This window comes from Psittacula echo (assembly GCF_963264785.1).
Source record: "Psittacula echo genome assembly, chromosome: Z".
NCBI lineage: Eukaryota > Metazoa > Chordata > Aves > Psittaciformes > Psittacidae > Psittacula > Psittacula echo.
The window spans coordinates 57,898,570-57,910,733 of NC_137742.1; the positions used below are offsets into that span (position 1 = coordinate 57,898,570).

At 45.0% G+C, this 12,164-nt stretch overlaps 1 protein-coding gene across 12 annotated transcripts in view; it reads left to right on the forward strand.

Annotated features, from left to right (window-relative positions):
* The window catches only part of ECPAS (Ecm29 proteasome adaptor and scaffold), a 67,288-nt gene extending 56,451 nt beyond the window's left edge, over positions 1-10,837 (forward strand). For 7 of the 12 annotated variants that reach the window (XM_080636880.1, XM_080636877.1, XM_080636884.1 and 4 more), the window contains 13 exons: positions 1,496-1,585; positions 2,100-2,166; positions 2,883-2,974; positions 3,078-3,144; positions 3,377-3,568; positions 4,377-4,585; positions 5,083-5,126; positions 5,671-5,863; positions 6,558-6,702; positions 7,330-7,435; positions 7,571-7,659; positions 8,990-9,061; positions 9,838-10,837. In XM_080636880.1, coding sequence (XP_080493006.1) covers positions 1,496-1,585; positions 2,100-2,166; positions 2,883-2,974; positions 3,078-3,144; positions 3,377-3,568; positions 4,377-4,585; positions 5,083-5,126; positions 5,671-5,863; positions 6,558-6,702; positions 7,330-7,435; positions 7,571-7,659; positions 8,990-9,061; positions 9,838-9,977 — 1,506 coding nt within the window. In that variant the 3' untranslated portion in view covers positions 9,978-10,837. Of the gene's footprint in view, positions 1-1,495; positions 1,586-2,099; positions 2,167-2,882; positions 2,975-3,077; positions 3,145-3,376; positions 3,569-3,728; positions 4,059-4,376; positions 4,586-5,082; positions 5,127-5,239; positions 5,368-5,670; positions 5,864-6,557; positions 6,703-7,329; positions 7,436-7,570; positions 7,660-8,989; positions 9,062-9,654 lie in introns of those variants that run through there. The other 5 variants (XM_080636882.1, XM_080636881.1, XR_013958691.1 and 2 more) reach the window with 5 other exon arrangements.
* The last annotated feature ends 1,327 nt before the right edge of the window (positions 10,838-12,164 follow it).

Consider the following 12,164-nt stretch of genomic DNA (forward strand, 5'->3'; position numbering starts at 1 on the left):
TTCAGTTCCACAGTCAGCTTCTCACCTGGGCCTCCAACTGATAATAGTTGTTATTCTTAAGGCATATATTGCTGTCTAGCCCTTGCCTCATGGTGTCTTAAGATAATCCCTACCTGGGCCTTGACAATGTTTTGATGGGGGGGAGATACTTAGAAGAAATGCTGATATCACTGAAAGCACTGTCAGTAGCTGGTGTTTGACACCAGGGTTTCCAGCTGCTGGGGGAGGAGTTGCTGATGCTCAGACAACGTGCTATGGTGTTTGTCTTGGCAGAGCTCCTTGGCCTCTGTAAGAGCCTGTCGCTTCCCAAAGAAAAGGCCTCTCTTTTCTGCCGAGGCACTGCTCACAGCCAGGGGCATGCAAGCAGGCAGGGGGTGCAAGCACTATTAAGAGAAACATAGTCACCAGAGCTATTCTTTGTTTCCTGTGCTTATGGAAAAGTAACAGCAGCAAGTCCTGTACATAACAGCATGTGAAGCTGAGTTTGGTGTCAGGTGGGGTGCTCTATAAATAGTGTGTAAAGCGGCTGGGAATGAAAGTATCTGTGTAAAAGTGTACTCACTGCATCCCACAGGCTACAGTGGCTGCCACTGTCCCTCCGCCAGACCATGGCTCTCCCCTGCCAGCCCTGCGGCAGTTGTGCAACCCTGATCAATGCTTGGGATCTCTTTAAGAAAGTGGAATGATAGTATGGCTTTCCTGGAGTAGTGTGAAGATATCCTGGTTTATGACTAACCTTCTCTTTATTGCTCTATATTCTGGGGCTGGCTGGTACATCCTTTCACGATACTGGTGCAGGAGGGGAAAGTTCAGCTGATGGGATGTCTGAAGCTCTGAGAGGGTTACTTCCAGTTATTATGCGATCCTTGCATTTGCTAGAGGATGGATCTCCCCTCTGCAGACAGTGTGCTACAGAGAGTGCTGGCAATATGAAGCTTTCTGTTTTGCCCAGTGTCATTTTAGGCATGGGAGTTAGAAATGATACCAGTATGTGGTACCAGTAACACTCCTCTTGTACCTTTGTCATTTATACCACTTGTCTTAGCCTGTTTAAAAATTGTCCTAACTAGATTCGTTTTGTCCTCTAGTTTGGATATGTTATTTCTTCAGGGTTTCAGACAGTTGTGGAAATATTGGGTTTGTCCTGAGATGTGCACACCTTTGCATCTCTTTCCTTCCCCAAAAGGAGTCTTGCTAGTGTGTTACTTTCAGCTTTGTAAACAGTTGGAGTGCAGGGAAGCATCAGTTCTAGCAAATAGTAATTTTAGGTCATCTCAGCATGGAAGTGGCACAAGAGAATCTATGTGGTGAAAGACAATTTGTGGTGCGTTTTTCCCACTGTACAGCAAACTCTGACGATTCAGCTAAAGACCTTCAGCTAAAGGCAGGCCTCAGCTGGAAGTAGACCAGCTTCGGTCTGCCTTTATTACCTTTCTTTTTTCTCCCCACTTCCACCACCCTTTTCTCCACTGCCTGGTCCCTTGCCTTTCTCTAGAGCTTGCAGTATTTGGATGTGTCTGTCCTGGGTGAGCTGGTTCCTCGGCTGTGTGAACTGATCAAAAGCGGAGTCGGCCTTGGCACAAAGGTATGTCTGTGATTTTAGTACTCCATTTGGAAATAGAGAAGGAAACACAAGCAGTATCAATGTAAATATGCTTCTTTTGACTGTCTCTCTTAAAGCAACAGCTTGGGATTGTGCTGGAGTCTTTTTACATCTGAGTCTCAGCCACCTACATTACTACCAGACTTGCAATTTTCTGAGTATATGCTGCCTTAACCTCCCCTGGGCTAAATAGCTGTTGTGCTCTGTAACACTTGAGTGCAGAAGGTTGTCCTTGGTCCCTGTATATATTCCAGGACCATCTATCCTGAGTGTAGGTCCTGGTAACCTTTTTACTTCTTAATTCAATTCTTGTAATTCATTTGTTTGCAAACCCTTTTTCTGCTTCCACTGTTGGCTCCCAGCTTATCAGGGCAGAGGCTTTGTGGGCCTAGATCATGTCACAAGAATGCATATAACACTGCAGAAAGTATCAACAGAAATAGCCAGGGGCTAATACTGTTTCATCTCACCTTTATTTTCCCTTTCAATCTTCCAGGGAGGCTGTGCCAGTGTAATTGTGTCTTTAACCACACAGTGTCCTCAGGACTTAGCACCTTATTCAGGTGAGGTTTGTTTCTGGTGTCAGGTTTTAAAGGTACTTTTTTGTTGCTGTTCTGTAGGTATTATTTCCTCCCTACTGGCCCTTGATTTTATCATGTGAATGACCTTTACCTGTGTATTTTACTCAGCTGTTTGCAGCTGCAGTTTGTATGAGACTGGCATGCTGAGGGTAGGTCCTTTGGATGTTAAGTACCTCACCAAGTTGGAAGAAGCAGGGAGGGATTTGAGGGAATTCTCTAGGGCCCAGCAGGAACAAACAGAATTTTCTCTAGACTTTCTTGGAGCAGACAAACAATGCAATGCTATCAATAAGCACTTGTTTCTTCAACTTGAGCTATGGGGGAACCATAAATAGGGACTTTGATTCCTTGGGTCTCAGTGTTCTCTTTACAATTTATTGTGATTCGATAATAGAAAGGAGGTCACCTTTCTGTTGCAAAACAGAAAGCAAGCTGACAGCATGATGAGCTGGGATGCTTGCGTAAAGGAACATTACCATTCAAAGTGTGCAGTTTGCGGCTTTCTAAACACTAGTTTCTTCTGAGTTTTGCTGTGTTACACTGTGCAAACATAAGGACTAACAGACCTATAACCCCACAAACATGTGATGAGGAAAAACCCCTAAACTCATTCAATCTAATGAAATGCAGGCTATTGTAACTCTTGCCACAGCAATAAAAATAGGATACTTATGATAAAATGAAATCTCTTCCAACAGGCAAACTTATGAGTGCTTTACTTAGTGGCCTGACAGATCGCAACAGCGTGATACAGAAGTCTTTTGCCTTTGCTATGGGGCACCTAGTCAGGGTGAGTTGGGGTTTAAGGCAGTTTTAAGTTTAATTTTGTTTTTTTGTTGTTGGCTGGGTTTTTCTAAAATGTTGGAGTAATTTAAGTCTCTTCCCTGTTACAGACTTCCCGAGACACTAGCACTGAGAAGCTGCTGCACAAACTCAGCAGTTGGTACATGGAGAAGGAAGGTATGTTGCTTTGGGGGTGTTCAGTTACAGAATACAGTGCAGAAAAGGTTCGTGGTGGTAGCAAAAGCTGGTAAAGAAACATTTCTGTATTATGATGCTGTTTCGCTGGCTGAATAATTCCCGTGCGTCATTATACAATATTGTGCATCCCTCTGATTCCCAAGAAGCAGACCAAGCTGTTAAAGGAAATCCTGCTTCCCAGTAATAACGTGTGACTGTTTTGCTCCTTCAGAGCCAGTTTACAGGACAGGCTGTGCTTTAACCGTGCATTCTATGGGACGCTACAGTCCAGATGTAGTGAAGAGCCATGCCAGACATGTGCTGCCATTGGCTTTTCTTGGCATGCATGAGGTTCCTGATGAAGAGAAAGGAGAGAAAGAGAATTCCACTCTGTGGACTGAAGTATGGCAGGAAAATGTACCTGGTAAGTTATTTTTAGAGTAGTAAAAGCTTTCTGCAAAGCATGGGGCAAGAAATACACTTTCTGGGAATCCATTTTGGAAATATAGAATTCTCGTGGCAAAAGATTTGGGTGGTCTGTTTCCATTTTCTTTCTTGCTAAAGATGTCATGTATGAGTTCCAGCAGGTTGGCTTCTCTGTGGCTATTTAAAATAATTACAGAAGTGTGATTGCTGAGGATACACAGACAGAGTCAGGAGAAGTATCCCAAGACCGTGAAGCACTGAATGTCACTGTAACCTGTCCCTGATTGTGGTGCAGAGAGCTGGACAGCTTTGGAAATTTTGATGCCAGCCTTTAAGGATTGCTCTGCACACCCTGAAGTTAGAGGGGGCTTTGGCCCGTGTCTCGGGTTGGAAATCTGTGTGGAGGTGCCTGTGGCTTTAATCTCAGTGAATGAATCTGACCTAAAGAAGGGCTGTTTTGCCATACTTTATGCCTGTAGAAGGAGATCTGGATGCATGGTGAGAGCACTGACCTGATTCTTGGATCAGGTTCCTTCTCTGACCTGATTCTTGGATCTGGTCCCTCAATCACAAGATTACTTTTCAGGTGTCTGGAAATGGAACTGGGAGGAATTCCTCACCCCATTGCCTGAAGCAGGCCTGGCTGATACATTTCATCCACGCGTTTCCCCCCAGAATAATAAAAAACCCAAAAACCTGTAACTGCCTCTTTTGCCTGCCCCCCCGCGACCCCCCCCCCAAAAAAAAAAAAAATCAGGTTTTTTTTCTTTCATGGCACAGTTACAGTTTTCCTGTTTGACGTGCAGGTACACAGGGTGGCATCAGGCTGTACATGCAGGAGTTGATAACCATTACCCAGAAAGCTCTACAGTCCCAGTCCTGGAAGATGAAAGCCCAGGGAGCAGCAGCAATGGCATCAATTGCCAAGCAGACAGGCTCCCTTGTACCGCCACATCTTGGAATAGTGCTGTCGGCACTGCTGCAAGGCCTGCCAGGGAGAACCTGGACTGGGAAGGTAAGAAAGGAAGTGACACTTCATGGATCACTGAGCACCAGCATGCAGCCCTTGAGCCAGGACACACAACATTCTGTGCTGCAGAGCAGCATGTGTAGGAACTCTGGCTTAGAAGGTCTGCCTTTTGCCCTGCATTCATTCAGCAGATACAAAAATGACAGGGAAAACAAATATGTGGTGTTCAGATTGCTTTAGTATTTGGGTTCCACATAAACTACTTCCTCTGTGCCATATTCTAGCCTTGAGTTGTACTAGTTTCTCCTCAGAGGTGCTGCAAAGCAATTTTCCACTGCCAGTTCAGTGCAGATGGAATGCCAAGTCCTCTGCAGCCTCTACAGCAGGAGTGGCAGGAAGGAGACACTTTTTCTCTAGGCTGGTGTCATAGAAATATTCCCCCACCACCTCTCGCAGCAGAGTACAAAGGTTTCCCCTGCGAGCAGGACTGTGCCATTTGGTTGCATGGCATTTCTCAGTGGTATCTGTTTTATTCATTGCAGGAGGAGCTGTTAAAGGCCATTGCCAGTGTCGTCTCTGCATGCAAGTAAGTGGTACTCTCAAGATCTGGGATCTCAAAAAGGAGGTTGTTGCACAGTGTTGCCTGTGTGGCGCTAAGGAGACTAGAAATTTGTGAACACCATCGTTATCTCCCATCAGCTCGGGAGGAGACTGCTCCACTTGCCAATCTATGGGTCACTGGTGAATGCTGAGAGGGGCAAGTGATACTTCAGAGAGACCTGCAGAGATAAATGGTTGATTTAGGGCAAAGAAGAGGATGTTGAGAGGTGAGAATTACTAAAAGGAAAGAAGAGGCTAAGGGGAAGGATAGACACATTAAAGGGTAAAAGAGAGGAAGAGGTAGAAGAAGAGGAAAGGCAGGAAAGTGTGTTGGAAGCATGTGAGTGAAGACAAAAAATGAGGGAGGACAGGGTAAGAGCAAAGAAGAGGATCAGACTGTTACTTCAGTTACAGCTGTCAGTAGGCACCCCTGTGCCTAGACACAAGAATTGCCTCCTAGGTGTGGGAAAAGCATTGTTTGGGAAGGGATTCCTGTGGGTCTGATAGTTTGTGTGTGCCTTGTATTTCAGTGCAGAGCTACAGAAGTCAGTGCCTGGCCAGCCCACCATCAGTGATATTGTCCAGGCTGTCCTGAAGGAATGTCGGAAAGAGAACCTGAGGTATAAGATGGTGGCACTGCGCTGTGCAGCTGGGGTGCTGCAGGCAACAAAGGAAGACCGGTTCCAGGAGTTGGCAGATATCATCTTCCCCATGATAAAGAAGGTGACAGTTCAGCTTGCTGAATTTTCCCTCTTTCAAAGGAAAACACCCAGGTGGTGATGACATTCTGGCTGATGCTTGAATGCACGCCAGGTTTCTGGCCAGAAGGCTGATGATGTGAGGAATACCCTACACTCAGCCAGATTCTTGGTGAGGCTGAATAAATACCAGACTGCTGGTGAGCCCCTGGGGGGTTGCACCTGTGTGGCCCATATTATGAATTGGCCCAACTGCTCTCTAGGCAGAGTCCTTCCCAGCACTGCCCCAGTCCTGCTTGTAGCAGGGGGGTTGGAACTAGATGATCTTAAGGTCCTTTCCAACCCTAACTATTCTGTGATTCTATGATACAGCATTAAAAGTTAATTCCTGGCTGCTCTGTGAGCAGCAAGAGACTCCTAGGAAGCTGTGTAGAGTGCTGCTGTTCAGTATCAGCAGTGCTTTGCAGCTCTTCAAGAGGGACTTGAATAGCACAGGCAGATGTTTGAGTGCAAGGCCACAGAGCCTGCTGTGCACTTCTGCAAGCTGCCAGTAGCACCAGAGCTACTGGTGGCCAAGGGGTCCTGTGCTTCATCTATGTGGAAGCACTGTCTGGATGCAAGGACTGGCATGCACAGACTGGAAGGGAAGACTGAATGGCAGTGAAGTGTGTGGCTGACCTTCCCTCATCCTTCTGTCGATCCCCCCATGCCCCTTGCAGAACTCTCTTGAGAGCATGGGCACGGGTTTACCAAAGCATGATGAAGAGGACGAGGAGACAAGGGAGAAAGAGGTGCAGGTGGAGTCACTGATCTGTGCCTTCGAGACCCTGGGCAAAGCCTGGCCAAGGAGCCCAGAGACACAGCGTAAGTCAGCTAATGGTGTGCAGAGCAGACTTTCTTGGCTCACAGTGTTTCTTCTTGAAGTTGAAAGGGGGAGGAGGGAGAGACCTGGGGACCGTGCAGAGGGAGTGGGGATGCTTTTGAGAAGGTGGAGGATCTCACTGCCTGCAGCTCGCAAGATCAGTGAGGAAGCTGCCCCAGCAGCTTTCGCACAGAACAGCCCATCCTTGAGGAAATCCTTCACTGTTTTAAATCCACTCACCAAACTGTTCTTAGTTTTTGAAAACACGCAGGGTGCCTAAGGTGGCTTGGCTAATCAAAAGCTGCCTAGTTCTGCTGCTCAGATTTATGTTTGCATCAAAGCTGATACATGGTGAAGGAACTGGGTATATGTGGAAAAAACACACGGTTGCTTTCCTTAGGATGCCGGAATGTGTGATGCAGCTGTTTTATCTTCCAGTGCTCATGATGAGTGTTGATGTGGTGAAGATTTTCAGGGTCACTTGTTACAGAACGTTCACTTAGTTATATGCGATGACTAGCTTGATGTCACTTGGAGAGGAGCACAAGGAACACCTGGGAGACAGAGCAGGAAGTGTTTCCTTCTGCCTTTTGTTGTGGTAACACAAGGACATCCTTATTTCTCTGTAGGCTGCTATCGCCAAGACTTTTGCAAGTTAATGTGTGACCGTCTGAAACTCAGCACATGGAAAGTGCAGCTCGGAGTGCTACAAGCCATGAATGCCTACTTTAAAGGGTAATTCTCCTTTCTGCATTCCACTTTGATGATGTTTCTTTTCTTTGTTGCTTCAAACTGTTCAATGAAATTGAGGATGACACTGGATTCTTGGGAAGTCAAGCAGACTTCTGACACTGATTTTTCATTTGACAGGCTATTGCTGTTTGATAAGGAACACTTAGACCCTGTGGCTTTGACAGAAATACTGTTGGAAACCTGTTCATCTATCACCCATTCTTTAGGTAAATGGACTTTTCCTGATTTATGGTTGATGATGAATTGCTTGTCAATTGGGGGTTGACTGGTAGTGGAACTGCAGAGTAAGCATAAGATATCAGAGATAACATTTTGCTTTTCCTTGCACTTTGTGGCAATTCTGATGTTGCAGTACCTCTTCAAGACAGTATCATGCAGGATGCTGTGCACAGGGAATTAAACTCCTCTGGTGCAGGAGAGCTTTGAAAGGGAAGGGAGAGGCAGACAGCAGACTGTGCAGCCTCTCAGGAGTGCAAATCAGAAATGTAGTGATTTCTTCCATGCAGAAGAGGGACCCTACCAAATCAAGCTATTGCTGATGTGATGAAACAAGTTTTTCTCCTCCTCAGTTCAGACTTCTTGCATACACATGCATTGGAGATGCCCAAAAGTTTGTCGGGCAATGCATGAAGCTGCAAGGTTTTGAGGCAGTTTGTGCTCTCCCTGAGTAGAGCACCCAGTGGTGATATGACTGATACCTATAATGTCATGTTGACAGCCATGGGGCCCTTTAGGACTTTGGTAGCATTCCCACTGGTCCTGTGACTGTAACCCTAAGTCTTCCCATACCTGCATTGTGGCTCTGGTTTCTGGTACGCCTAAAGGCAGCACCTACTTCAGAGCTTGCTACCAATCCACTGACCCCTTTGCAGAAAGTTTCTCTCAACTATCAGTCCTTCTGAAATGAGACTTAAATGAGATTTTAGCTCAGGACATCCAATAATTTTTTGTGACAAGGTTATGCTTGATGGCCTAGGGTTTATGTATGCTCGCTTAATCACGGATTCATAGAATAGTTAGGGTTGGAAAGGACCTTAAGATCATCTAGTTCCAACCCCCCACCATGAGCAGGGACACCTCACACTAAACCATGTCACCCAAGGCTCTGTCCAACCTGGCCTTGAACACTGCCAGGGATGGAGCATTCACAACTTAAATCTAGATGGTTTATAGCCATTACAACTTGCCAAAAGGACAGTCTGTTACGCACAGAAGTTGTCTGTGATCACATTGCAGCTATGCCAGTGTTGTTCCTTTTCAACATGTGTAAGGAATAGTAGTGCTGTGTTAATGGGAGAGGCGATGCACAAAGTAGTTGACTTGTCAACCTCTAGTCAGTCATTTTCTGCCATTCAAATGCATCTAAGCGAGCAGTGCAAACGGCCAGCACAAATGAGCTCAATGAGCTGTGCTAATAAATGTTTTTTGGAGACTGCAGTGGTGAGTGCTCTTTGTGCTCTTTGTACGGTTAGTGTGCCTTTGGTTCTCAGTGTGGTTGTGGGTTTTTTGTTATTGCTTGTTTTTTCAATCCCTTAGAAAACAAAAGCTACACGTCCATAAGAACAGAAGCTTTGTCTGTGATAGAACTGCTGCTCACCAAACTGCAAGGTGAGATGCTTTGCTCGCCAGCTGGGAGTGCTGCTGTTTGATAAAGAAGGCACCTGGCTGTGTGGCCTGGAACCCTGGAGATATGCTGCTACCTTCTGCTTGCAGCACTGGGTGATTCTGGGACTTGGGAGGCCTGTGCTTGGTGTCTTGGGAATCTTTGAGAGCTTTAAGTAACTGTGGATAAAGCCAAAGTCTAAAGTACTCCAAGGATACTCCTTGGGTGAGGAAAATGTCCAGCAAGGAGCATCCTGGAGAGCACACAGGACAGTTTTTAGTCAGGTTCTGTTATGTGCAAGCACCATAGAGGGGAGAGCTCCTGTTTGTGCAGAAGCAAAATTTTTACCCTCTTGGCACCAAGTTTAGTTACTCGTTGTTATTTAGGATTTAAGTCTTGCAGAATTTACTTCAGAGAATGAGTCACTTAGGTCTCAAGGTCATGTGTGTCTGCAGCTGTTCTGTTCAATGTTCCCTTTGGATTTCTGTTACACACTTTGTGTTTCCTTTATTCTAGCAGAAGTCATCTTATATTACACGAAGGAATTGTTAATTGGAAAACATTTGGTTCTTCAGGTCCTTGTTTTCACATTTTACAGGATTAGACAATCCAGCCTAGTCTAACCGGGCATGACTCCCTGTGCCAGAGGCAGCATGTGCACTGAAGTTGAATTTGGAAGTGCTGAAGCAGTCACTCTTCCAGCCTGTCTGGGGATGGAGGTAACCTTTTGGTTTTTTGGCATTCTGGTATTCATGTCCAGTGTCTGTCTTTATCTATACAGAAACTCAACAGTGGGAAAGCCTGACACCAGAAAGCACAGAGCACCTCATTCGTTCGTTGTCTACGATGGCATCAGATAGCAGACCCGAGCTGCAAGAGAAGGCATTTATATTGAAGAAAACACTTGAAAGTCTTGACTAAGCTGTAAAACACAAACTACAAAGTGCCATGTAAAACAAAAACAAAAGAGTGCAGTGGTCTGAAAACCAAGTGGGGAAAATGAAGTTTATTCTGTAGCATGCATCATTCCTGGCCAAAATAAAAAATGCCTTAAATTCTTTTCCCCTTTAGTGTTATTTTTACTCTCTAAGCTGATGGTTAGTTGTTTATCAGTAAATACCTCTAATGATCTGCCCTAGAATGTTTTTAAGTAAGTCTGCAGCATAAAAATAGTTGAGGGCAAGATTTTGGTTTTCTTTTAAATCGGCAAAAGAATGTTGCTCAGATCCCCTTTGTCCTTCAGAGGAATTGTTGAAAAACCACCAGCACAGGCAGTGAAAAGCGTATTTGATTCTCACTTACGTCATGTGTGGTGATCTGTTACCTGGTGTCTAATCAGTAAATCTTTGGGACTCTGCAGGAGAGCTGGTGTTTGTTATCTATAAAGAATTAAATTGTTCCCCTGATGAAGCCTGTGTTAAGTTCTGGTGGCTCCATCTGACACCCACCTCTGCTTCTCCTGCTCGCTCCTCCCTTGCAGCCCATTGTCTGTGAGTTATGAAAGGCAGAGTACTGTTAACTTCTCTCCTTCCTCTTTCTCTGACCTCAATGTGGATTGACCAAGACTATGCCTTCCCCAGCTGGCAACCTCGGCCTCCCAGACTTTAAATGAGAACTTGTTTCCTCAAAGGATGCACAAGAGAGCACTTTACTGAGCTGTGTGGGATGAAGTTGGGCCTAGTTGGTACCCAGGTGGAACACTGCTCTTCTCAAAATTGTTTTGCATGGACACTCCAGCTGCAGGATAAAAAAAAAAAAAAAAAAAAACAACAAAAAAATAAGGCAGTCTTTTCTAGATGTTTTTGAAGAGTGTATGGAGTTTGCAATGACAGTTTTTTAATAGTGGTAGTGTTTTATTCCCTTCCTGTTTGTAACCCTGTTCTTGCTTTGGAAACCTGTAACGATTTAGACTTGTCAATATTTGTAAGAAACTGAATCATCTGTCATTTCTCAGCAGCCCAAGTCATGCTGGTTGCTAGCAAATACCTTTTAATTTGCACTTAAGAAGAAAGATTGTATCTGCATTAACATGGAGTAAAATTGCTATATGATGGTGTGGCCATGCTGCCTGTCTCCTTTTATTTTAAATATTTTATTTTGCCCTTCTCAGAGAAAAGACAAACCTGGCCACTATAGCAACAGACCTTTAATAGTGCAAAGTTAGCACTGCACCGTAATCTGACCAGTATGTGTACAGCTTCTTGGGGATAAATGCTTTGCTGATGGTGAAATAAAATCATTAGTGTGGGCAATATCATGTCAGTGGCTTTCAGCAAAGGAAAGCTCTTCTTGTAGTCTGCAGCTCCTTTCAGATCTGATCTGTCATGGAGAGGACTGTTCAGATGACGTCACATTTCCTCCATGCCCACATACTCAGAATCAGGTATGCAGTACCTACTTTTCCCTCAGGTGCCACTTCCCATTCAGAGTTTTCTGGTACTGTAACAGTCTCGTTGTCTGACTTGCTCTCCACAGAAAGGGAGGAGTGCAACTCATGCAGGCCTGGTAAGAAAAGGTCAGCAGGAAATGGGCAGAGCTGTCCCACTGTGGCTCTCGTGTAGCAGAAACCTCAGCGAGCACTAATGCATTGTACACTAAAACTGGTCAGTGGGCAACTCCATGGTGCTGGGAGCTGGTGCTATAACATTTTGATTTACACCTTCTTGCAGGGAGCTGCTCTTTGTTTACCTGTAGTTTGAAGTATTGAGCACAGTGTACATTTTAAAATTTTACTGGGCAAGTCACTTTGCAGTATCTTTAAAAACTTGCTTACCATGACATCTAGTGTCATGAGTGCTCATTCTTTTTGTATTAGATAAATAGTACCAGTGATGCTTTGCTGTAGCAGTTCATTGTCTGACTTGTTTTTTTTTTGTGTTGGTGAGTGACAGTAACAGAAAAGGAAGAGCCTCCACATCTCTGGTATTTTGAGTGGTCACTGTGGACTGGAGTATTCAGAGGCAATGCCTAGTATGGTCAGATGACCATAAGCAGGATAACTAATTGTTGTCAATAGCAACCTGAATTTCTCTGTTGGGGATTTACACTAGAGGGAAGAGCGTATTCTAGGAACTGTACAAACAGCTGGATTCATGGCTCTGGCCAAGA